A 27,236-nucleotide genomic window follows, 5' to 3' on the forward strand; every position below is an offset into this window, starting at 1 on the left:
GTCAGGAAGCAATTTTTCTCCAGGCCAGTTTGGCCAGGGATCCTGGAGGTTTTTTGTCATCTTCTGGGCATGGAACAGCGGTCACTGGGGGTGTGGGGAGGTATTTGTGAATTGTGTAGGGGGGTTGACTATGATTCTTGGGAAGGAGGTGACGTTGCTTAATTTCCTCACCCATTCCCCACCACCTGCTGGTATCATGATGCATTTTGTGTATTAGGGCCCCCTGTTTCTCAGCTGAGGATTTTCAAAGCTTGAAGGAGGCTGCTGGGAAAATGTGAAGATGGTGAAGATTTGCTGCCACAGTCTTCTTCTGCTTCCATAAAGCTCCTGTTTCTTTGCTACCCAGCCTCAAATTTAATCCATATATGAATAAATTTAAAAAATTGTTTGTCAACCACAACATTCTTGGGATGGAGAACTTTGTCCACCAGAGACTTTCCGAAGTGCCTTGGTGTACCAGAGCATGAAAGGTTGCCATTGTATGGCTTAGATAAATTTGGGATTGCACTATGACCATTCCTCGTTTCCAGAATGGGCATGGGACCTCTTGGAAAGCAGGATTTCCTGGTTTTTGCTCTGGATATGTGACTGCTCTGACTGGAACTGATGGTTCCTGCATGAAGTCTCCTAAATTCCAGGTCATTCCTATACCCTGATCCCAGTCTGGTCTTCTAGTAGTGAGCCTATACTAATTGTTCCTATATGTGATGCACAGACACTTAATATGAACTCTGCTATTGAACATCTATTTCTATCTCATCTTGGTTGCATATATGAAAAAAAGACCAATATTACACCAAATCAGCCTTGATATATTCAGAATTTTTGCATGGCTTAAAATTAGCCAACATAAATTATTTTTCCAGTTAAGGTAAAGATTTGGGACATGATCCATTTCAGCATATGCAGGACTGACTTTGTGCTCAATGAAGCCCCCTTTTCTCCATCCTTTCCAGCAGTAATTCAGCATGCGTACATCACAGGATCACTGTAAAGATCAGGAACCTGTGCATGCTGCATTTCCTCCACCAATTTACAAGCCACTTGATCTCTGATTTCCTGTAAGCTATATGCTGCTTCCTCCATGTGCAGAGAGCTGAATCATACATCTTCAAAATGGCATCTTCAAACTAACTTTTGTGCCCAACCTCTGCACTCTGAGAGTAGGCTTTTGGGTCATTGGGCTGGAACCCTAAGACATGCCTAGAAATAAATCTAGGATTGGACAGCACTTCAAAACACATTGGTAAAGCTAAGAGACTGCATTGGGCATGTATTATTTTCAATGACTCATCCCATGTATCATCACTCAGTTTTGAAAAAGGGTTTCATCACAACAGTGTTTCCATTCAGGATTGAAGATATCATGTTGCAGTGCTACTAGTGATACATTTTTCTCCCAGATAAATTCTTGGCTCCCTTTGCTTGTTTGCGATAAAAGACTAACAAACAAATCAGCATATTCACACTCCACTTGATAATTTACTTGGCATCATTGAAAGTGACTTCTTGTTTATACATGGGTAAGATTTACTGGACTCATTAATAATCCTGCAAGAACCAGAATAAATAAATACAACTCATTATTCTAAATCAGAAAAACTTGAAAAGGCCAGGGAATTCACCTGCCAGGGCTTGTGGTCTTCTGTTTCCTTCCCAATGAGACAAGAACAAAAGCGATACAAAAGCTGCCAGAATGCAATCTATCTCTAAGGCCTGAGATCAACTGTTGATGGGACTGATCCAACTCGTCTTTTTAACCTTTTCTTTCCCATGGAATTCTTATTTGGTTTCATATTTAGCACAGTGAGAAATTTTGTGCTCAAAATTGAAGTTTACAGCTATTACACACTTTCGCTTGAGTCCCTTACAAACTCTTTAATGTGAAATACTTGTAAACTGAGAATCCACAAGTTCTGTATTTTCACACTCATAGAAAAATAGGCTATTGCTTCAGTCTTAAACACACTTACTACAGAGTAAGCCTTCACTGAGCTTAGTAAGACCTTGCAGCAAAGATGCTTAGAATTGTATTTCCATATCCCTGTTTGTTACTCGACATGTTCATTGTGACATTACAAGATTCATACATTGTACAAAAATTATCAATCTCCATAATATTTCACTTAAATCTCAAAATGAATTTCATTGAAATCATAGATCTACTTCGCCATGGTGTATATTTGGATTAGTTGGCAACAGATGAGGCAGAAAATGAAAATTCAGGTGTGGCTAGATACTGTGATGTGTTTTCAGACAGCCTATTCACATCATGGCAGAGCTATGGTAAAACACACAGGAAGTTTGTGTCAGCAGGTAATTTTTATGTCTGTGAACACAGGCCCCAGTTTTGTCATTGTACTCTGTAGTTCCTTATTATGTTTATTAACACATATGTTAAAAAGCATTGGCTTCAGTCTAAGTCTTTGGAGCGCTTCACTGGAAAATGGATGCCTGTTCTCTGTGTTCTTCTTTTCTACATGTTTCTAATCCATAACAGGGCTTTTCAAAAACTGACATAACCACTTCATATTTTTGAAGTTTCATATATATTATAGTGACTCCTTTTTATTGATGGCTTCAAACAACAAAAATTGGATGGATTTTGTAAGAGATTTAGGAGCCATATATGTCCCACAGAGCAAGAAATATAGAACAAGCAGGGGTCATTTGGGGCCGGAGCGGGGGAAATGGTGGTGGCGGCAAGCCCCGCCCCCAGCGGGCTGGTGAGGGCAGCAGGCTGGCGAGGGAAGTTAGGCACCTGCCTAGGGGTGGAAACCTCACAGGGGCGCAGAACTGCCTGCTTTCCCTCCCTCCCGGAGACACACAGTAAACCTTCCACACAGGTAGAAGCCCGTCGGTCAGGGGTAGGGTGGGGGACTAGCTGCTGCCTGTGTTGCTGTGCTCTGCTGGACTAGGACAGGAGCAGGAAGGCCTGGCCTCTGGGGGCCGGGGCCTGAGCTGGGCCAAGCTACAGGAGCACAAAGGCACCCACGGGTAGCCCGCACTTGATGCCACTGTGGGGAGACTCGCTTCGGGTGGGCTGAAGGGGAGTGGGCTGGAGTTTGCCTCTGTCTTCTTTGCCCCCCTCAACTGCCCCAATTTGCTGAGAGGTCTGAAAAGGCTGGGGTCCCCCGTGCAGGGTTACTCGTGAGCAGCCCCCACGAGCTGCATTGTAAGGCATCGCTGAGGAGGGCAGCCCGGCTGAAGTCCATCCCATCCGTCTTGGTCTGGGCAGCGCCTTGTAGGAAGGAGACGGCTTTTTTCCTTCATTCATCTGCCGCACTGAGAGGGTTAAGGCGAGCGAGCAGCTTCCTAGAGAGGCCAAACAAGGAGAGGGGGTGGGAGAGAGGAAAAGGGTAGGAGAGAGGAACAGCCAAAGAGAGAAGGAAGGGCTTCAGAGCTGCAACAGGAGGGGGGAAAGCCTTGCTGCAGCCGGGTCTGGGGAAGTTTTACTCACAAGTAAGTCATGGGGGGAAATAAACTTTTCAATCGTGGAAGAGAGAAATGCAGCTGTCGAGTGAGTGTTTTTGACAGGGGGGGTTGGGATTAAATGGTTCTAAAACGTCTGTTCCCTGGCTGTAAACAACGTTCCTGCCTCTCCTCCTCCTTCCCAATGGTTTTCTCTGCTGCCCTAGTTGGTACAGGGGACCCTGCCTGCCTGTTGGGGAGCCTGGGGGCAGAACTAGGCATGGGGTGTGGGGAGCTGTGTGTCAAGTCCTTACTCACAGACCGGACCCACAGAATGGGCACTTTTCTCCCTGATCCAGGGAACTCCCACTTTTCTTCCTGATCCAGGAGCCAAAGCAGTTTTTAACACAGTACTCCCCTACTCCATTTAATCCTCACAATAGCAATTTTGGGAGGGTAGGGTTAGGTGCTTGCATGCCTCCCCAGCACCCAAAATAAGTATTTGTTTTTATTTCTGTCCCAAGCACGGGAACAGATGAATCAATGGCCTGGCTCAGAAAAGGAATATTTAACAGGCATACAGACCAAAAGGAAAAAGCAGGGACATATTGAGGAGAAAATATGATGATGGTGGTGGTGGTGGTGGTGGTGGTGGTGGTGGTGGGGAGATTCAGAGTTACTCCTTCCATGCTTCTGGTCAGGTGTAAGAACGGAGCCTGGCAGATCAAAGGGCAAAAGACCTAACAGCAGGACACTGAGGTGGAGGGTAAACAGTTGAATCTCTCCCATTGCAGATTCCTTTTTTTTTTGTATTAAAAAATCTCATTATCTCTCTGTCAGGGCAGCATCCATAGTTCTCACCTTTCTCATTTTATTCTCCCAAGAACCTAGTGGCTAGGTTAGGCTGAAAGAAAAAGACAGAGAAAACAACTGGCTGAAGGTCATGAAGCAAAAGTGATGGCTAAAAGGGGATTTACCCCACACCTCTCAGCTCCTTGCCCTACAGCACATTGATTCTCATGGTGGATATACATCCTTGCTGGGTAAATGCCCTGCCCCATGCATCTGACAAAGCAAGCTGTAGTCTGTGATGATTTATTCCAGAATAAAATCTTGTCCGTAGATGCCACAAGACTTCTCTGTATCATTGCTCCAGCAAAAGGACAGGGCAATCCTGCTGTAAATCTCTGAATCCCCGAGCCTCTATATTTTGTTGATGGCCCTCCAGGGCAACTAGTTGGGCACTGTGTGAGACAGGATGCTGGACTAAATGGACCACTGCTCTGATCCAGCAGGGCCCTTCTATGTTCTATGAGTTCAGACTGGCAGGAGGAAGGGGCAGCTGGGCTGAAGATGAGGCAATGCTGGGCAGTAGAGTTAAAGGAAGCAGCTGATTAATTTGGGATTGTCAGTTTTATCTTAAGTGCTTTCAGATGTTCAGGTTTCATGTTGACTTTTGCCCTATATACTTAATGCTAGAACCTAGTGTTAGAAATTTTGCTGCAGATCAAAAGAGCATGGTAGTGACTTCTGGTTGGCGGCGACTCGTGACAAACACACCCCATCGAGCTCTGATGGAGGTGATTCAGTTCGAGGCGGCAGGGAGGGGGATCGGCCAGCTCCGACCTCCCCATGAAGCTCTTGGAGGGATCTTCTAGCCTGGAGCACTGAAGGGGCCACTTCCAAAATTCCGGCTTGGGGAATTGAGCTCCTTTTTGCTCTGAAAGGTCCCACTTAGAGACATTACCGGATGAGAGCGTACAAGGACTTAAACAATAAGACTTTATCTATGTGGTGAAGCGATTCAGCGATTAACGAAACAGTGGGTTAAGTTTCAAAAAGAAAGCCATACGCAAAGAGGGTGGTAGAACAAATACTGATATAACTAAACGGCACAGCTCCATAGAGAAAGGGGGGGGGGACTCCCGGAGGAAGAACCCTACCCTGTAGCGAAACTGCAGTGAAACATGCTGGGCTTAAGCTACTAAAAACCCACCCTACTTAAGCGGAACGCATCAGGATTATTTATCTACGCCATAGAAAAATCTTAGAACTTTTACGAACTTTTACCAAAATATAAACAATGTCTCAGTGAGGGGGGGAAATGGCGTCCAGAGGCAGAGGCTCTGCAGGAAATGCCAGCACAGCACCACCAGTCACAAGACCAGAAAATACCAGCGAGATACCTAACACTATTTCTGAAGCCTTGTGGCTTCTGCTGGATCAGATGACGAACCTCAATCAGAAATTCAATAAACTACAGGAGCTTAAGAAAACTACAGTCAAAACAGAGAAATCACCCAAAAAGCTAAAAAAGGTTGAAATCAAGACCAAAGAAGTAGACTGGACATTGCAGAGAAAGAAAGAGCTTCTGAAATACAACAACCATTACAACTACAAGTGGAAAGATCTTACTATGTTCTGAGATTTCAAGGGGTTCCAGAGAAAAAGGATGAGAATCTAAGATAAATCATGTGAAGCAATGCTCCCCTTGATCAATAGCAATCCTGAAATAATACGTGGATATTGATATGATTTATAGAACCTATTCAGAATTTGTAAAAAAAAAAAATCTCCCAGGGAAATTTTTTGTGAAATTTGCAGAAATATCAACAAGAGACTTAGTACTTAAAGCATCCACAGCTACAACAGGCAAAATCCAAGAAGAGGAGATAAAAATATTGAAAGATGTTTCATATGAAATACGGAATATAGGAAGCAATACAGAAATATTACAACATTTCTTCAAAAGAACAATGTCCAGTACAGATGGATTCTTCCAGAATGATTTATATTCAATTTTAATGAGAAGCAAGAAAAGATTGACTCTTTACTAAAAGCAGAACAATTTCTTAAGCAACAACAATCTCCATCTAACCAAAGGAATGGAGCAGAGAAAGAAGGCAACGGAAAAAAGCAGCGATTAACGAAAATCTGATACGGATAGTTCATCCTCTACAGCCACTTCCATGTCTTTGGGTGAAATCTTTGACTCTGATTCTGTCTATGGACAGCGCTGGCTCTTCGGCTTGGAAACGGAGATGAGCACAGCATCCCTAGAGTCAGATTCGAATGGCTTTCAAGCAAGAGAAACCTTTACCTTTACCTATATATGTCTATGGCATAGACGGAATTATCATGATCTAAAATTGTAGATCGTCTTACATATATAGCTGTCATGATACACATTTTTTTTTTTTTTAACGGAAAATACATAAATAAAACTTTAAAAAAAAAAAACAAAAAGAAAAAAAAAAAAAAAAATCCCCAAGAGCCCCCCCCCCCCCCAAGTACTCCCATCCAGTTTTTCTATTGCAATTTTTGTTGAAATCATGGGGAAGGGGGGAGTTATTTCCTGGATTCTTCCTTCCGCCTCTCCACTCCTTGTTTATTCACAGATCTTTTCTATAGTTCTGTTTAGAACATTTTTATTCTGCCTTTCCTCCAAGGAACTCAGGGCAGCAGACCTGGTTCTCCTTCCCCATTTGGTGAGTGAGGCTGAGAGAGGGTGATTGCTCATGGCCACCCAGTGAGCTTCATGGCAGAAAGAGAATTTGAATCTAGTCTCCCAGTTCTTAATCTGGCGCTCTGACCACATTGGCACTGTTTACAAATGAGTACATTCCCCCTCCCCCAGTTTTCCCTCTATGATTCAGTTGTCGATATCTCCTCTGTATATATTTCTTACACATGAAGTACAACCATCTCCATCCACAATGCAGTCTATTTAAGGAACAAAGTTGGTTATACTTCAAAATCAAGCCACAGTTGCAGCCAGTGGGAATTGTTTTGATTCTGCTTTTGCAACCAAATGGACTCCATACAACTTCACGATTCTTTTAAGATCTCACAATATTGAAAGCACACCACACATATTAGTATTTTAAAGGAATGCAGTGCTGTATCATCCTCTTTTCAGGGAAACAAGATACAAGATCTATTGTTGTATGCCTCTTTGTCAGTTTTCTGTGTGTTTTAAAAGGTAGAAATTGTATTCAGAATCTCTGTGCTTTTGTATATCTGTTGCGTAGAAGAGAAAGTGAAAGAAGATATGGAGAGAAAAACGCTATTGTATCATTTCAGCCCACCACCTTATATTGTGAGGATGTTGTCGCTTGAAAAAGAGGGTATTGTGCTGGGAGTTGTTTGCCTAAGCCAAGAATGTTGTGTTTCTTTATTGATTTGGAAGAAGAAACTACATTTTTACAGAAGCAAGAATTTGTACAGGAAGTGTGTGTGTGGGGGTAAAATATGACAGTTATTTTTTTAGACAGGGGCATTAAACTCCTATTCTGCAGAATCTCTGTAGTTGCAATGTGGTAGTAATGCTGGTGTTTTGAAAATATCAAAGAAGACGGATGCAAGTCATAAAATGAATGGCCCTTTTTGAAATGTCATGGGTAATCAAGGAGGGAGTTGTTAATGGATTATGATTTGCAGGCCACTATGTCGATTGATGTACAGCTTAGAGAGGGATTGATAGCTTTTATGGGAATCATTATATGAAGCTTTCAAAGGTGTATCCATGAATTGTCTCAAATTAATAATCATTGGAGCGATGACATTTGCTCCTCCAGAAGACACTGAGACTGATCCCAGGGCAGTGCATAGAAGCAAACTTCACTAGAGGCTTACTTCCAAGTAACGTGTTTAGGATCGCAGTGACTGTTTTGCCTTAGTAGTGGTGCTAGTTAGAGTCTACTCGATGTGTATCTGAAGAAGTGTGCATGCACACAGAAGCTTCTACCCATAATAAAACATTGTTGGTCTTAACGATGCTACTGGACTCAAACTTTGTTCTTAGTGTTGTCAGAACTGTTTCAAAATGCAGGAATGTGCTGTCTCACTTTGTCTGCATTATGACATGAAGATAAACTATGGTTTCTTAAATGGTGGGGTTTTTTGGGGGGGGCATCAAGTTGGAATCGATTTATGGCAAACTCCATGAATTTTCAAGGCGAGAGATATTCAAAGGGGTTTGCCATTGTCTGCCTCTGTGTCATGACCCTGGTATTCCTTCATGGTCTTCATCCAAATACTAACCAGGGCCACATCTCCCAGTATACTCCTGTATACCTGTTGTGTCCTTCAGACAGCCTTCTCTTGGTGGTACCCTCACCTACGATGGTCTATTGGACAACAGTCACAGGCACTCTCTGTGACAGGCCCATTCCTCTGAAATGGCTACCAGACTGGATGCAGTGGGTGCCTTCACTTGCCACGTTCAGGAATGTATGCAAGACTTCTGATCTGGAGGGCATGTGGTGGAGGTTAAACTGTTTGGGCTGTGTTTAACTCTGTGTGCTGGCTTTTAACTGTGTCTAATTATGTTTTGAGGAGCTGTGGTGGCTCAAGTGGTTAAGACGCTGAACTGCAGGCTGTGGAAGGTCAGTAGTTCAGCAGTTTGAGACCCGGGTGCTGCATGATGGAGTGAGCTCCCATCTCTAGTTCCAGCTCCTGCCAACCTAGCAGTTCGAAAGCAAGAAATTGCAAGTAGATAAATAGGTACCACTTCAGTGGGAAGGTAACAGGGAAGGTAACAGCGTTCTGTGCGCCTTGGTGTTTAGTCATGCTGGCCACATGACCACGGAAACGTCTTCGGACAGCGCTGGCTCTTTGGCTTTGAAACGGAGATGAGCACCGCAACCCTAGAGTCGGATTCGACTGGCTTTCGAGCAAGGGAACCTTTACCTTAATTATGTTTTGCTATTAACTTGTTGGAAACTTAAGACGTCTGTGTCCTGCAACTTTTGCTTCCTTGAGTTTGCAGAGATAAGATAAGGTATAACTATTTTAAATAAATAAAATTGTTACTTCTGCTGGGATTGTTCTATGATGATAAACTTCCTGAAGTGTTGCTTATGTATCTTGCAGGTGTCCAGGCAAGTATTCATTTGAAAACTATTCTGTTGGGGGAGGAATGGGGAGAGAATCCACTCTTCCCTTTTCAAGCTTGTCCAGCTGCTAGTGTGCATTATCAGAGCCTGCATCTAACTTGGGGAGTTTAATTGCCCTTTCACTGAGCTGTTAACGTTTAAGAGATGAGAGATAATCCCAGCAGGCTGGCCCATGCTTAGAGATGCAGATCTTGGTTCCTGTCAATGCTTTGCCACTGATTGGGGAGGGAAGCTTGTAAGCAGCCCCCTGACAATGGGATTAGGGTTTGTTAATGTGGGGATTCAGGCAATTAGGAAGCTTTAAGAGGAGGAGAATGTAAAGCCTTGCCTAGTGGGCTGGTTAGTAATCCCTGCTGATTCTGATGCTCAATAAAAAAGAGTACATTTTCTGTACATAAACCAGCCCTCTACCATACCTCCTTTCTGCATGGCATACCACCTGCCATGCAGTTAGGGGCTGGTTTGCACTGGCGTGCTCAGACACTTATTGACTGACAACTAAATGTGTGAGCTGACTTCCATTGGAATACACTGTGTTCAAAGGGTTAACAACATGTTCTGCACTAGTGCACATATTGGGGTCCCCAGTGGTCTTTTTATTGTTTAGAGAGGGGCTTTGGGAGCCAGTGACTGAGCATGAAGAAGCAGAGAGGAGGGGCTAAATCTCTCCCTTCACCTGCCATTTCCCCCCTCCAAAGTGATCCCTCCAAACTGGTTGTTTTTGTCCCCACAGGATTTCATCTGTGGGTGGGTGAAACCACGCAGGAGGAAAAGCAACTGGGGAAAGCAATGTATTCACTTCATCTATACCCCAACTTTCTCCCCAATGGAGACTCATAGTGGCTGACATAATTCTTCTCACTTCCAGGGCTTTGTTTATTAGAGCTGCTTGTTCCCTACCACTAGGTCACATTTTCCCATTAGGCTTTTGTTGATTCTTTACCTAGTCCATTGTCTGAACTCAGTTTTCATTTCTCTTAATATAAGGAGTACAGGTTTTCCTTTTGCTCTCTGCCTTTACAAGGAACCTGTGTGACAGAGACATCTGATTAAAGGGTTAAGACGCTGAACTGCAGGCTGTGGAAGGTCGGTAGTTCAGCAGTTCGAGACCCGGGTGCCGCATGACGGAGTGAGCTCCCGTCTCTAGTTTCAGCTCCTGCCAACCTAGCAGTTTGAAAGCAAGAAATTGCAAGTAGATAAATAGGGACCACTTCGGTGGGAAGGCAACAGCGTTCCGTGTGCCTTGGTGTTTAGTCATGCCGGCCACATGACCACGGAAACGTCTTCGGACAGCGCTGGCTCTTCGGCTTTGAAACGGAGATGAGCACCGCAACCCTAGAGTCGGATTCGACTGGCTTTCGAGCAAGGGAACCTTTACCTTTACTTTATATTCTGAAAGGAAGACTGTGACAGACAGGAGGCTGTCCTGCCTCTGAAGGGAAAAACAGCCACTCACTTGAGCCTATGGGAGTGCTGCTCCAGCATCCAGTCACCTTTCAGAAGAGGGGTGGTGGTGGAATGTTGGAGGGAAAACACAGGACGAGCTGAGCAGTTTAGCTTCAGGGAGAGAGCAGTGAGAGCTGAGGTCGGGCTCAGGAAATGAGCAGACAGAGTGAAGGGTAGCTCTGCTTGGTAGTGTGGCAGAGAAGTTTGGCTCTACTTTTGACAGAGTACCCAGTGGTTAGAAAGATTACCCAGTTGTTAGGCCTGTCTCTGGCAAGGAGCAGACCTTGTACCATGTATTCTGACTCGTGGGAAAGGGCAGGCTGGTGTGGGTGGAACTCTGTGTATGTGAGAGGATCCAGCCTAGTGTCTAGTCAGTAAAAACCTGTTTGTGCTTGAAAGCATTGAAGAAAATTTAAACCGCATTCTGAAGCCACTCTGATCTGTTACTGGGAACCAACCTGTAAATATACAACTCTTCTTTGTTATTTATATACTAATTCCTTCCTCAGTGATCTTCGTATTCTACTTGCATACCACAAAACTTATCTCATGGCATTGAATCAGTTCCTCTACACTTGCTATCTTAAGAACACCTAGTAACTAGTCTAAGGCAAATCTGATTCCTTAAAATCATAGAAGGTTGTATGAGTCTCCTCCGTTGGCGCAAAAGGTCTGTCACACAGAGTCACTCTTTTTTTTGGGGGGGGTACCTGTTTGTCCCAGAAGCCTTTGATACAACTTGAAATCCATTTTGCTCCTGGCACCAGGTAATCCTGTCAAATCTGCAAAACATCCCATCTTCCGTTTTAAGATTCTACAAACCACAATCCTGGCTCGTTTCCATCATGTCCTTAGACTTTTTCCCTCATCGTTTTGATTTATTGTTGGTATTGAACAGCCAGCCTGATGAAGAGTTGTGGAGACCTTCCAGAGCTTGCTCATCATTTTGTGATCTGTTTATTGGTCTTTGCAAAAGAGTTGTTGTGATGGACTGTCAAGGGTTAATGCCTAACACAGTCTGAGAACCTCTGCATCACAGGCCATTCAAATGGAATTCTGTGGAGAGAGTCAGTTAAGAAATGATAGTTGGGAACTGACAGTTGAAGAAGAGACAGTTAAGCACTGACTGTGAACTGGAAAGGAGGCAAAAGGAGTGAGAGGATCAGAGAGGATCCCCATTCAAGCTGAAAAGGGGAATTGTTTCTAGTTAAGAGAAATAATCCCTGTCCAGTGAAAAGGGAGATAGTTGTTAAAAGAGGAACAATCCCTAGTATACAGAAGGATTTTGCGAACTTGGTTGGATGTTCCTGCCTTCTAGACTTTAAGAGTCAGTGAAACTCAAAAAACTGTGCTTGAGGGTTTAAGCAAAACCTGAAAAGAAAGTCTCTCTCCTCAAAGTTTTATTTTATTTTATTTTTATAAATTTATTTTCATTTTCAATCAAAAGTATATTCGCTTAGAGATTTGTACATTTCATAACATAAAGTTCATCTTTCTTCTTTTACATAAAATATCATTAGTTAACATATTTTCGAGTCTAGTCCATCTTCTTCATCTTCAGCCAATCATAAATTATTTTCCATCTTTTCCAAAATAGCTCCTCTGGTTTATTTTGTAATATTATACTTAATTTATCCATTTCTGCTACTTATAATATCTTATATTTAAGCTCTTTAATACAAGGTATGACTTTTGATTTCCAACGTTTCAAAATAAGTATTCTAGCTGCTGTTAATATATAGACAATTATATAGGTGTGATCTTTTATTTTATCTGCTATCATATTAAGTAAGTAAGTTTCTAGTGTTAAAGGGATATTAATTTTTAATATATCTAGAAATATCTTGTATATTTTTTTTCCAGAAAATTTGGATTTTGTCACATCTCCACCATATGTGGAGGTATGATCCTATATTCCTTTTGCATCTCCAGCAAATATTGGATGATCTTGGGAAGCATTTTGCTATTTTTTTGGGAGTTCAGTGCCATCTATAAAATAATTTATATATATATTCTCCTTATAAGGAGTTGCTCGCATGTATTTTAGAGCTTTCCAAGTTTTTAGCCAGTGGTCTGTTTCTATTGAATGACCACTCTCCTTCATCCTGGCTATCATTGAAGTTTTAATGGTCTCATTTTGTAGAAAATCCTCTAGCAATTATCTCCTCAAAGTTTTAAAAGGCCTTTTTGAATAGCAGAAACTTGTTGGCAATAAATTATGTTCAGTTAGTGTGATTACAAATTTATCTCAGTTTTATTATCGGTTCACCGCACACATCCTACCCTGATAAACATTTTGTTTAATTTGAACTTTCAAAAGTGTCTTGTGTACCATTTGAGAAGTTGAATATAAGAAGGTGATTTTGTCTCTTCCCTCAGTTCCCTGGGCTGGGCCAGCATCAAAATAGATAAAAGCGACTGGGTGGGACAGTCCTAAACAAATAAGAAGAAAATAGATACAGGAGCTGCTCAGCAAAAAAGAAGAAAAAAGGGAAAATCCTGTGTGTGTGCGGAAAGGAAGAGGGCTAGATCATCATAGCTGTCTTCATGTTTGCTATGTGAGATTACCTAAGGAGATAGGGAAGTTTAATCTGTGACATTCATACAGGGAAATCAACACTTGATTTTGAGGTTAAGGCCAGACCTGCTTCTGTGAACCAGTCCTTAGCATTGCCCCATCCCAGGGAAAGTTTTACGGACCAGGTTTTGAAAAGTTACAAGGTAACAATGTCATCATGGATTTTCCCCTTCCATGCTTGAATAAAGGAAGAAATGGCTGGCTGGTTTTTTTAAAATGGCGAGCTCATTGAAATTTACTAGCTGACTCATTTCCTGAATCTTAACAGCTTTCTGCAGAAGCAATTAAATTTCCCAAGTCAGATGAAGCCTATAATAAGCATAGCAGCAGCTTGAGCAGTTTGAAATGGGAAAGCTAGTTCAGATATTATTGTTCGCTCAGCACCACTTGCTGCTGACACCGGTATTAAATGTTATTCAATTGAAAAATTTTCAAGTGTAAGATGGAGCAATCTTTGCAAAGTCAATGGACCTGAAGTGTGTGCCTTGTGTGCCTAGCATAACCTCCAGCATTTTAAAATTGTAAAGCAATTCTTCCCCATACCATGAGCTCTCTCTCTCTCTCTGTCTCTCTCTCTCTCTCTTTTTTGTATGGGGCATTTTACTGGGTGTTTTTAATTTTTTGCCATTTTGTTCTTTTAAATAATCTTTAAACCACATTTTCATGCATTTCTTAGTAATTATAAAAGCTAAAAATTGGAGCCTGATCCTAAGACTTATTGCTCTTCGTATGAGTGCTCAGAATGAAGTGTTATGAATAGGTGCTCCAATTTCATGCTGCTGGACATGACCCTCCGATGGTGTTGCTGTGGAGTGCTGTGGTATCAGGAAATAGCAGGAGCATTTGTTTTCTTCCTCAGCATTAAGCTGTACAGTCCTCTGACAGCCAGTGAAATGGTGGTGTAAAAACCAGGTATTGTTGCAGTATGACTGAGGGGCAAAAGGAATCCGTTAGTATCTACCTGTCTACCAGCTGGGGCAATAATCAGAGATACTCTTCTGTGGGCTTCCACATTTTTGAAGTCCAGTGGGTATGCATCAGAGCTGAGGCCTTCTTAGTGGTGTTATCTGTGCCCTGGAACTCCATCCCCACAGAGGCTCATATGGTTCCAATTGTGTCTTCCCTTAGGTTCCAGGCAGGCTTCCCAAGTATTTACCGTGATTCGGTGGGGGACACAGACGTCTTCGCAGGATCATTCCTGCGGGGGCAACAGATGCGCCGCACCATGCCATCGCCAGGAAGTGACACTGGGTGACGCTCTGGCAATGGGTACCATCGAGTTTTCAGCCCCATTGCCAGAGCGTCACCCAGCGTCACTTCCTGGCGACGGCATGCTGTGTTACAGGGAGGAATGGTCTGGCCAGGGAACATGTTTCCCCCGCCGGATCGCAGTAAGTACTTGGGAACCCTAGTTCCAGGCTAAGGTGTGTTTTGTGTGCGTGCTTTTCTGTCTTCTTTCAGTTCTCAAGCAGTTGGTTTGAGCTACCCTGTCATTTCAATTAATGCTACTTTTAGGATATTTATGATCTTACCCTGTTTTAATTGGATGTGTTTTACAGGTGCTGATTTAACTGTTGAATGTACTGTGGTCCTTGATATTATGGTTGGTTTTTTTACTACATTGTTGTTTTATGGTTTATATAGTAAGCTGTGTTGCCTATATTTATGTAAAGAGGTGGGAGTTAAATGAACAAATAATTATTCCATCAGCACTGTATGTGCATTGGCTGGCTGATTGCTTCCCTTGCTGCACCATATCAAGAACAGTGTCCAGTCAGTGATTTTCCAAAACAAAAGTCCAGCGGCACCTTAAAGACTAACAACATTTATTTCAGTAGGAGCCTTCATGAATTACAGCTCTCTTCTTCAGAAGGTGTGAGCTGCGACTGATGAAACTGCATATTGAAATTGATGTTGTTAATCTTTATGGTGCCAGTGGACTTTGTTTTATTTTGTTACAACAGACTGACATGGCCACTCTTTTGCAAGTAATTTTGCACCTAAACATTGTTGACTTAATGGCTCCCCTTGCTCCATGGCTACATCCGGGTACTTCCAAATACAGGCAGCCCCCCCCCCCACTCTCCCTTGATCACTGCACAGTAGCAGGCAGTGGTAGCACCTGGCAAACATGTTCATTGGCTATACAAACTGACGGTCATGTTTTAGCATTACATTCACACCAGTGTTAGTCCCCAAATAACCCTTACTTAGCAGCACCCTCTGCTCAGTAGGTGTGCTTATGCTGCTCTCTCTCCTGAATTATGAGCCCAGTGATAGTTCTATGTAATTCACCAACCTATGCCTTAGAAAGAGCCACTGGATGGTTAAGGCCAGGCATGGTGTTTGTGTTTCTTACTCTTTTAGTAGCTACCTACAGTCCGAACAGAAGATGGTGGAGAGTCAAAAACTGATGGCTGATTTCATTACAATTTGTTTTGGTTACTGGATTGGAGCCTCAGCCTACCATTTAATACTATTAGCATCTGCACCTCAAGTAACTTTCACGGATGTAAGAAATAAATTTCTCCACTGTTTCCCCTGTCTTAATTTCCTCTGTGACCAAGATTGTAGTAACTAGGGTAACAGTGGTATGCAACATTGTCAGAAGTATGAAGCCTGTGATTAGCTTGGCTTGCCATGAAGCCTATCCTCACCATGGCAGCAAAGGGACAGTACCACCTGCCTGCTGCACTCAAGCCCCCAATCCTAACTAAGTGGTCTCAGGGATTCTGGGTGGAAAACACAAACTCTTGGCTAAATTATACAGCAGGAGCCATGCCCCCAGCCTGGCACTAATGCCGTGTCCTCCACTGTGTAATTTTACTGTAGGTGTAGATTCACGTAAACCTAAATGCAAACTAGTAATGTTTACCACCCAGATTGAGGCATGCAAGTCTGCAAATATTGCTCCTCAGAATCTGGTCACTATAAATATAAGGGGTTCTTTGTGTGACTATAATTTTGAGGCTCCAGGAAAAAATCCTTTCTATAGAAATAAAGAGTTACCAGAAGTGTTGTTACTAGTCACCCAGAGTTTGCCCATCCTTCAACAAATTTAAGGTAGTGTGTAAATTATTCTTTCTTTCCCAGTTTATCCCAACAACAGCCATGTGAGGTAAATTAGAGTGAGAGAGCGTGAGTGGCCCAGGATCACTCAGGAAGCAGAATGGCAGAGTGCCAATTTGAACCTGGGCCTCCGAATCCGACATTCTGTTCACTGTGCCATTCTGATTGTCTGGGATTCTTCAGATGGAATTTTTAGTTGCCCCAGGCAAGTGACCAAATGACAAGACAAAATCAATTTTTCAGAGAGCTGTCCCAGATTTTAAAAAGACTAATTCTACATAGCAAGAAATAGTTCTTGATGTTACAAAAAGTGTAATCCATCGGTGTTATGATTTAGTTCACAGAATATGTGAAGTTACAAACAATAGGTGACAGAAATTTTACTAGTGCCAAGATCAAAGGCAACTGTTTTTATTTGTCAGTTTGGTACATCACATTGAATTCTACAACTTGAATACAAGAAAGGCTTTTCATTTATTTATTTACATTGTATTGAATTCTACAACTTTTATTTATTTGTTTATTTATTTGTTCTTTTGACTTCTAAGGACTTCTTGGAGGCACTGAACTGAGTAATTAGTTTGGACCAGAAAAAAAAGATGTCATAATTGAGTTTCCTTAAATCAATGTAGTAATGTACCTATTAAAATGTTGCATAGTAAAATCTCAAAATTCTATGGAAAAACGTGCACAAAACCTTCCATTCACAAAAACAAAACATAAAAACCCTACCCAGCAGTGCATGTGTTGTCAGTGACCTGGAAATAAATTGTGTCCCATGTATGGAGGACGGTCAGTGGTGGGAGACCTGTGCCATTGCTCTTAGGGAGAGAAGGATGACTCTCCTCCTCTGACTTTTAGGTCAGAAGATCCAGATACAGAGACTGCTTATCAAAAAGTCCCTATGAGCATCGGGGACTCAAACAGCTGTGCAATAACCAAGAGGGCTTATGGTGGGGGGCAGGGAGCTTGTCACAAGAAGCTATCCAGACAATTGAGTTCTATAATTAACAGACAAAAAAATCGGTTCACAAATGACAGTCACAATAAAAGACGACTTAAGCTATTGGCTTATATGGCAGATGTGGATTTGCTACAATTTGAGAAAGAGAATGTGATATATTTAAAGAAAAGAAGTGAAGGGGGAAGGCAAGAAAATGAAACTTCTATCTTTTTTATTTTACCGAGTGGCACTAAAATATAAATTGCAGCTATTTTCCAAGGTAGCAGGTGTTCTTGATATTGTAAACCTGTGATCATCAGTCTAAAATGCATTTAGCAAGATACCAGCAAGGCATTTTTTTGGCCATTTTAGAAAATAACACTGTTGCTATTTTTGTTTTCAGACAATTGATAGGAAGTGGGTTACTTGAGCCTGTTTCCTTAATGTAGTTTTTCCTCTGTTACATATTCTGACTTGTTACTGAAGGTTCTGCATATTCTGTTAACGTGTGTGTGTGTGTGTGTGTGTGTGTGTGTGTGTGAAATAGCCTTTGGCCTGATATCATTGGGGGCAACTTCAAATATTTTTTTCATATGCCCAAACCAATCCAAAAAAAGTGCACATCAAATATAATCACCCTTCATAAAGCGAGTGAGTTTTTCCCTGATGTTTAAAAGAAATCTACATTGGGAAATTCTTCCATGCTGGGTGTTGAGGTAGATGGGGCGTTAGGATTTGGAAACAGCCTTTATATGCAACTGGAATGCCATGACTTTGGAAGTGCAGAGCGACATTTTGCACTCCTGTTTCATAGCATGTATCCATAGAGCCCCATGAAATTTTGGATCATGTCAGATGTCTGCCACACAGAGCCTCGTTTCCATATGTGGCTGACAGATCATACATCGTTCTTTCCTTTTCTCTTTAATGCAGTGAAAAAATCCTGGCTGACTTTGCTCCGATCCAGAGGGCTACTGCTTACATGCAGTCCTGGCTTAATGCAATGAACATCTGAGACAGTGTGTAATTATGCAGTGATTGAAAGGATAGAGCCAAATGTCCACCTTTGATTCTAGTGGCCAGTGCATGTATCCGTTCAGATGGACAAGAGTTTGATTCCTTTTATCCTCCCTAGGTCATAGTACAGAACCTGGCCCAAAGAGTCATTTTGTTGTTGTTCAGTCGCACAGTCGAGTCCGACTCTTCGCGACCCCATGGACTAGATCCCGCCAGGCCCTCCTGTCTTCCGCTGTCCTCTGAAGTTTGCTCAGTTTCATGTTCGTTGCGTCGATGACACTGTCCAACCAACTCATCCTTTGCCGTCCCCGTCTTCTTTGACCTTCAATCTTTCCCAGCATCAGGGTCTTCTCCAGTGAGTGCTCCCTTCTCATTTGGTGGCCAAAGTATTTGAGCTTCATTTTCATTATCTGGCCTTCCAGGGAACAGTCAGGGTTGATTTCTTTTAGGATTGACTGATTTGATCTTCTTGCAGTCCAAGGGACTCTCAAGAGTCTTCTCCAGCACCATAGTTCAAAAGAATCTATTCTTCGGCGCTCGGCCTTCCTTATAGTCCAACTCTCGCAGCCATACATGACTACTGGGAATACCATTGCTTGGACCATGTGTATTTTTGTTGGCAGGGTGATGTCTCTACTTTTTATCATGCTGTACTTGCAAGTTCATTTGTGCCATTATACCAACTTAAACCCCATTGATTTGGAGAGAATTTAGTTCCATTAGGTAGCTACAAGGCAACACAGAGTTACGTGCATCTAAGCCAGTTGAAGTACTGCCCATAGTGTGTCCTGGTCTGAGGGGAAATCATGGAACTGTCTTCAGTGATTGTTGTGTTCACGCTTTGCTGTCATAGTGCCTGTGCCCCCTTGCCGTGAAAAAGGCTGCTCCTCTGACATTATATAACTCCTTCCGGGACCTAAACTCTTGCCTGAGAAAGGCTTTTCTTTGAGAGTATTCTTTGTTAAGGACCCTAGTTACCAGGCTCCTACTTGGCATGGCACAGTCTTCCTTACAGCAGAAGGAGCTGTGTTCTGTGTTCCCTGCATTCTGCTTGTAGTCAGAGGGGGACTTCAGGATCAGTGTGCAGCGGTTGGCTGCCTCCATGTCTGTCTATCATGAAGCACTGTTACATGCCAGTCTGTGATTGGTGGGTGTTGCCTGTGTCAATATGGTAATGTGTGCATTTGCTGTCCTCACAGTTCTTCAGAGCTGGATCTCTTGTTATTTCCCTTCTTTTCTGAACCTAGGTGTGCCTTTGCATTGTGTTGACTTCCGGGGCTCAGGTGTGAGCTGCCGTATCTGAAACGGCAATGTTATGTTTCAGGTGGTAATTGTTGAGACTGAAATCTCAGTTTTATTTGAGGTTATTTGTATGTGAAATAAAATTGAAACAGTAAGTAGAATTTTGTCTTCCCCCATTTAAAGAGGTTCATTATAAAATCTTGAAAACAATTCTGGGTTGAAAGATAACCTTGTTACGTTGGTGTGTGATCTGAATAAAAGAAAATGTTTCCCCTTCACCCCTTTTGACTCTCTTTCTTTTTCTAACACAGGGAATTAATTAAGGCAAAGATAAGGGCATTGAAATCAAAGTTTGTACTGCACATGTGACCTAATCTTTTTACAATGGCATCTTTTGCAGCTAGGTAAGAATACCATTCAGGCTCTATCCTCTCCAGCAAATCTTCCCAACAGAAGTAAGGATTGTCTTGAGTATGCAATACAGACTTTTGGGAAATAGTGACCTATACAGGCTTGCCTGTTTTTCTGCCAGTTCACAAAGGCCAGTCATAATGGGTGTGTCAGCTGTTTCTTTTCCCCAAGTACACCCATCCAATGGCCAACCTTTGCAAAGTTAAGTTAGATTGTGAGATAGAAATGGACCAGAATGTAAAGAAATGTTGAACAAATGCAGTAGGTTAGCAAACGGGCCAAGAGCTGAAATGTATTGAGACTAAATACAGTGAAATGAGGAAAATTGTGAGCTCTGTTATATGATTTTATACAGCTGAAGTAAAATGGCTACGTGCCTCTGAAATTGCCAATGCATTTAGAGAGAGGTTTCCTTGGGTCCTGAAAAATTAATGAACTGGGTTTAATGTAGTAGAAAGCAAAAGAATGTAATGCTTGCCAGAGAAGAAGAAAAAATTCCTTTGAATTGAATAACAACTTTGGACTCACTGTTTCCTCCCTTCAGGAGCACATAGGCTGAAAAATGGAAGAAACAGCCACAAAATGACTAATGGCACCATCACAGATGAGGCGTAAATGAGTTTCTACTGAAGAGAGTCTGTACTATTTTTAATGCATTTATACCCCATCCTTTCATCTTATCCTGGGTCTCCAAAATAGCTTGCAACCAACTTAAAACTGCACAGAAAACATCTAAAACCTAGGGTTGCCAAGTCGCGGCGGGGGATCGTAGGTCTTTACAGAATCTTTGCCACGGTGACAGCGAGATGCATTGCACCCGCCGTCGCCAGGATCTGACGCTACGCGTCGCTCTGGCAACAGGGCGCCAAACAGCCCCGTTGCCAGAGCGACGTGTAGCATCATGTCCTGGTGACGGCGGTGCAACGCATCTCGCCATCCCCACGGCAAGGATTCTGCAAAGACATCCAGATCCCCCGCTGTGATTTGGCGAGATTTGGCATGCCTGGTAAAACCACAAGTCAGCATAGTAAAATTGGTTATTGGACAAATGCTATAAAGCAGTCCTTAGCCATAAACAAGCAAACCTTACTGCTTAAACCCCATAAGGCCTTTAAAAAGGATTGTTTTCATCAGCAATCAAAACAGCCTCAAAGAGGTGTCCAGGCAACCCTTGCCTTAGGCAGGGAATTCCAAAGTTACAGCACTGCTATCAAGAAGATTATCAGTGCACAGAGAATCACCTCCAAGGTGACCTTAGTATCTGCAAGGGTGTATATGGAAAAAGATATTCTGGCCTTACACTAATTAGGGAAGAGAGAGACTTTTTAAAAAGTGTAACCGGTGTAGGTTTCCCATTCATGTTAAAAACATTTTTATTTGTCCTGGAAATGGCAACCAGTGAAGATATTTCTGGGCCCTTGCCCAACCAGCCACAATTTCCAAACATCCTTTAAAGGCATTCCAAGAAGAGTGCATTATGATAGTCTAGTTTGGATGTAGTCACAAAAGGATGAGCAACCATGACCAGATTCATCTTTTCTAGGAAGGGGCATAGCTAAACCCTCAAAATGTGGTTAAAATAAGGTATTTCTGGCCATCACCACCATCTGACCATCTAGGAACAGTGGTAGATCCAGAAAGACCTTCAAGCTGCATGCCTGGATTTTCAAGGGGATTGCAAAACTCTTGTCGATCAAAAATAAAACACCCACATCCTTGTTCTGGACCCAGACGTTTCACTGAGTGTCACCATCATCCATCTCTGCTTTCAAACAATAGTTCAGAATTCCACCTGATTTCCCAGGATTCAAAGGGAAGAAGGGATAGAGGTCTTTAACTGAATGGGAACCCTATGTTGGTTACACTTTTTAAAAAGTGTCTCTCATCTATTTTTATTCCCTGTTATCACAAACACTCAAATGCACTTTTAAGTATATGTGAAAATGTGCTACATTCCCTCTCTTTCTTCAGTTTCCCTTAAGTCCCACCAGCAGCTAGTGAGGCAAGTGGCAGCTTTTAGACCAAAAAAGTTTAATTCTGGTTATAAGCTTTTATGTGAAAGTGATGAAGTGTGCATGCACACGAAAGCTTAGAATTAAACTTTGTTGGTCTTAAAGCTGCCACTGGACTCAAACTTTGTTCTGTTACTTCAGACCAACATGGCTACCTACCTGAAGCTAATGAGGCAGTTTGTTAGCAGACTGGAATTCTTTCTAGACTGCGGGGATGGGGGCAGCAGAGGCACCAGAGCTGCTGCTTCAGTGCTGTGAAGGCTCACAGCTGCTGAGTGGATTGCAGTGTCTTAACACCAGCCATGGGTGTCATCACTCATGCTTATGTTGGATGCCACTATTTGTTCAGGAGGAGGGCACTTGTACAAGTGCTGTGCATCAATCCTAGTGGCTCTACCACCTCCTGACATCATCCAGTTAAGAGCACTATTTCCCCTCCTTTGTTGAATGGCAGAAACTGATAGTGTGGCAACAAGACTGTTGCATGGAGAGCCATTCCTGAATACAAGAACAATGTATTGGAGAGTAGGAGTACAGTTCCGTGTTTTCCCTTCCCACACCCCAAAAGTTCTCCCCTGCTTTCTGAAGACATGGAAATTAATGCCATGCTTCTCTCTCCCCCCCTGTATTATGTCCACTTAATTTGAGTGTCAAGCTCCATATAAAGCAGTGCTAAATTATAGGCTGCAAACCCCCAAAATGTTCAAATCTGGGGGGGGGGGATCATGTGAATGCTGTGAAGCTCAGGCTAGCTCGATCTCCTCAGATCTCAGAAGCTAAGCAGGTTCAGCCCCGGCCAGTATTTGTAACGGAGACTTCCAAGGAATAGCAGTGTCATAATGCAGAGGCAGGCTATAGCAAACCACCTCTGAACCTCTCTTGCCTTGAAAACCCAACCGAGTCACCAGATGTCAGCTGGGACTTGATGGCAACAAAGAAGAAGAAGATATTTTTAGTGGGGATTGCTTTCCCAGGCCCTGGAGGTGGCAGAGATGCGTAGCCTTTAAAGTGCTATTGGACTTATGTTTTATTTTAGTACAAACAAGAGTCTAAATGAAACAGGAAAGATACAGCAACAACTGTCATTTATTGCAGCACTCTTAGCTCATAGAGAAAGTTTTCCTGCATAAAAAGGTCTTGCTCGATGCATAAAATATAGAAGATTCAGTTTTCCCATTGTCACAGATTTTTTTTGGATACAAGATAAATCATAGAACAGAGCCTCACTTGAAGAGCTTAAAGCTAATAAGAGTCTGACATACTGATTCCTGAGAACTTATTCATAGCAATAAGCAGTTCTTGAAAAATTTCTACTGACACCTAGTCTATAAGGCTATAGAATGAGGCCATATTATCATTATTTGCTCTAAAGTTTTTCTAGCTTTTATGACCATTTTTGGGGGCCAGGAAGCAATTTTTGTCCAGGCCAGTTTGACTGGAGATCCCGGAGGTTTTTTTTTTTGGGGGGGGGTCATCTTCTGGGCATGGAACAGCGGTCACTGCGGGTGTGTGTGGGGGAGATATTTATGAATTTCCTGCATTGTGCATGGGGGGTGGACTAGATGACCCTGGAGGACCCTTCCAACTCTATGAGTCTACTGAGCATGTTCAGTCCTCAGCAGGCACTTTGGGAGGGGTTTGTAATGTACATACTATCATTTTCCTTTGTATTCTGTATAAGTTATTTAAAGAAGGCATAACATCTCATCCTTACCTGATTCCCGAGGGGGAACATGATTTCAGTGTAAAATAAAAGGCATCCAATGCCTACAGAAAATTTCTTGTGACCGTAACCTTTTCTTCCCCCACTTGCTTATAAATGCAACATTTATCTATTAGTGTGACAAACCTGACTTTACATGTCCAAGTTTCTAAACGTGCCGACATTTGCTAAGTTACTGTTGAGCTAAAAGTCATCTTATTCATTTATTTAATTCATTTATACCCCACTTTTCTCCCAAGTTGGAGAAAAATTAGCTGGTTCTGTCTTGCTTGAACTATGAAATTCTTGATAAGGTATCTATGCACCATGGGATTTTTTAAAATGCTGTAAACACAGTAAGTATTCAATTTATTTTTACACAAACAATTCAGATTAGTATTACTTTAATCAGTCAATTAATTAGGATAGTTATATATTAATTAATTTCTCTGCAATGGGGATCCAAAGTGGCTTACAGCATCATTCTCCCATTCTACATTTTATCCTCACAACAACAATCCTGTAAGGTGGGTTAGGGCAAAAGAAAGGAATTAAGAGAAACAAGGTGATTTTGTTTTTTCTTAGCTGCTCCTCTGATAAGGAGACCTATTCTTATTATACAAATTGTCTGAGTTTGCTGGGCTGGCTGAAAGACTGGCTGTTTCCATTTGTGTTCCGGGGACTAGTTGTATTTGATGTGGGAAGGCTGCGCTTGACTCTGCCATGTCTCCCATGCCAGTGTTGTGGTTTCTGGCTTTAATCAAAACCCCAAGGCCATTTGAAGCGTAGCCAGAAAGCACCTTGCAAGTTGAACCCTATCTAATTATCTGACGTGTGTAAACTCTGAAGGCATAAATCTTAGTCACCAGAGCTATGTGTTTTATAAGATTCCCTGGTCCAGTGACAGCCGAAGCAAGCAAGGGCAAGATTGATCTCACAGTGATTTTTATGGATGCTGCACCACACTTCGTAAACTTTGGACTTGTTAAGGAGATTCCGTAAATGGCCTCAGCTAATAAGGGTGAAGTGACTTGCTCCTTTACAAATATGTTGCAAAAATCCCCAGCTGTTACAAGTGCATCATAAAGGGGGGGGGGGATAAAGAAATTAAATCATATGAAAGGCTGTGGACTAAGTGGGAGAAAAACTGAAAGCGAATGCCTGTCGGTTTCTGGAGGCGTACAAGCAAGAGCAAGGGAACTCTAAAGGCTGACTAGGTGATAAATTAAGAGACGGGAAAGTGAATCATGCTGTAAATATTGGCAGTAACCCTCCCTTCTCTTGCTCTTTGTACTTTATAAAACTGCCTGCATGCTCTCTGTGTTCTCAGTATCTGGTGGTACTGAATGACTTTTTATCTTTACCTTGGAGGATATGCTTGTTCATAATGATACCTTGAAGATTTTAAAATCCAAATGATGTAAAGGTAGCCATCCATGTAAGCATCCTGTTTATGAAGGTGATGTCACTGAATGCTTGCCAACTGCACGCGGGGGGGGGGAAGAGTACAGAGTCACCAGTATGCTTCAGCTCTGAGGAGGGGGGGGGGAGTGTTGATTTTGTCCTCAAAGGCAAATTAATCTGGCCTTGCCAGAAGGGAGAATTGCCATTTCCGTACATGTTAGACTAAGAAGTTGGCTGCCAATCACAGTGGGGTCCTGTTTCATTCTGTCTCAGAAATTGGCAGTGTCATACCATCAGCTGCCTTCCTGAAGTGGTCATGGAATTAAACAACTGCACCCTGTTTACTGCAATGTGTGAGTGTCTGCAGGTGGGAAGCAAGGCAGTGAGGCTTGCCTAGCAAACCCATGCCGAGAAATAAAATGAGACAGATTTTCCAACCAAGTTGCTATATGGGCATGCTTATAGGTGCTGTCGTAAGCTCTCCAGGCCAGCTTGTTAAGAGGTTCTCATCAGAATTAAAAATTGCCTTCCGCGGTTGGAGAGCTAGCAATCAAGTGCTTGTTGGCTGGTTAATTTCGCTCCTGGGGCTAAATGGACATCGTTCTTTCTTTTTTTTTTAAATGACCCCCCTTCCTCCTTAGGTCTGGATACTGAATAAATGAGGTAGCAATTTATTATCAAGTACTCTACTGATAACACTCCTCCTTCCCGCTTTTTCTCCCTTCTTCCAAGCTTGCAAGATTGGATACTACAAGGCCCTTTCGACAGATATTGCCTGTGCTAAATGCCCGCCTCACAGCTTCTCCATCTGGGATGGCGCTACCTCTTGCACCTGTGACCCGGGCTTTTTTCGAGCAGAAAACGATGCTGCCTCCATGCCCTGCACTCGTAAGTCTGAGTCCTTTATTTATTAATTTCCTTCCCTTCTTCCTCTTGCTTCCTCAATAATTTATACATGAAACACTCCCTGGAGATGTGCATCCTGCTATGAAAAGTGTCTTGTTGGTGACAGGAACATTCAGTTACAATTCCCTTTTAAACAAGTCAACACAACATGTCAATACAAGGTCCCCTCTCCTGGTACACAACCGGGGGGAAATGAAGGTTGCAATTAAGTGACAGTATGTAGGTCAACTGAGAGAATAAGAAGCTCTGCTTTCACTTTTTGTTTTGTTTTATTTTTGATTTGGTATCTGTGTTGTAGAAGAGGCTCAAAGCTGCACTGTGGTGGCATAATGAGGAGCAATGGTAGCCATACATTTCTGAGATTTAATTTGGCACTTCGGAAGGGGAATGTTTTGAAGAAAACTGAGTCATGGAAAGGCTGATTTGTAGAAGCTCTGACAATAGGTTTCCTCTGCCTTTGGACCTTTCAGACAGTGTGACTGTTTTGAAGATTAGCTGTTAGGAAAATGAAAGTGGTTATTCAGCGAACTCTAAATGGGCCTTACTGTGTTTTGTACACTTGTTATGGATTGACTCAAAGGGTGCTTTGACTCTCAAAAGCTTATACCCCCAAATCTTGTTGGTTTCTAAGGTACTACTGGGCGCGAATCTATGTGTTGACTGGTCTTGTTGAATGTTTTGCAGACGTATTGGAAAATTTAACTATAGGAAGTGTCAAAGTATCTTTTGGACATGTTCCTTGTGTTCACAAGATCACTCCCACAGACTGTTCAAATTGTAGTCTCCACATATTACTTATCTATGTATTTACACCATTTATACCCTGCATTTATCCTCGGCGGAGACCCAAAGTTGCTTACATTGCCCCCCACTTCTTCATTTTATCCTCACAACAACCTTATGCGATTCGTTAGGTTGACAGAGTAGGGTTTCAAACCGAAGTCTCCCAGATCCTAGTCTGACATTCTAACCACTCATCAATAATAATGTTTGTATGACTCATTTGTTGGTATACTAGTGAACTTCAAGAGAGGTATGGGGTTATATTGATGAGGGCTGAAGTAAACGTGAACAAGACTCTTACTATGAATGGCTTTGAATAAGAGGTAGATTGGGACATTAAAATAGCCCAGAAATAAACTGAACTGGGTGGCCCTGTCTAGAAACAGCAAACATATTCACCCTATGCCTCCTGATT

The 27,236-nt window shown here is 42.4% G+C and overlaps 1 protein-coding gene across 1 annotated transcript in view; it reads left to right on the forward strand.

Moving 5' to 3' along the window:
* EPHA4 (EPH receptor A4) overlaps nucleotides 1-27,236 on the forward strand; it is a 199,234-nt gene that overhangs the window by 52,993 nt on the left and 119,005 nt on the right. The window contains exon 4 of the mRNA XM_015417638.1: nucleotides 25,865-26,020. Coding sequence (XP_015273124.1) covers nucleotides 25,865-26,020 — 156 coding nt within the window. The remainder of the gene's footprint in view (nucleotides 1-25,864; nucleotides 26,021-27,236) is intronic.

Source organism: Gekko japonicus, unplaced genomic scaffold, assembly GCF_001447785.1.
Source record: "Gekko japonicus isolate JY-2015 unplaced genomic scaffold, Gekko_japonicus_V1.1 scaffold38, whole genome shotgun sequence".
Taxonomy (NCBI): Eukaryota; Metazoa; Chordata; class Lepidosauria; order Squamata; family Gekkonidae; genus Gekko; species Gekko japonicus.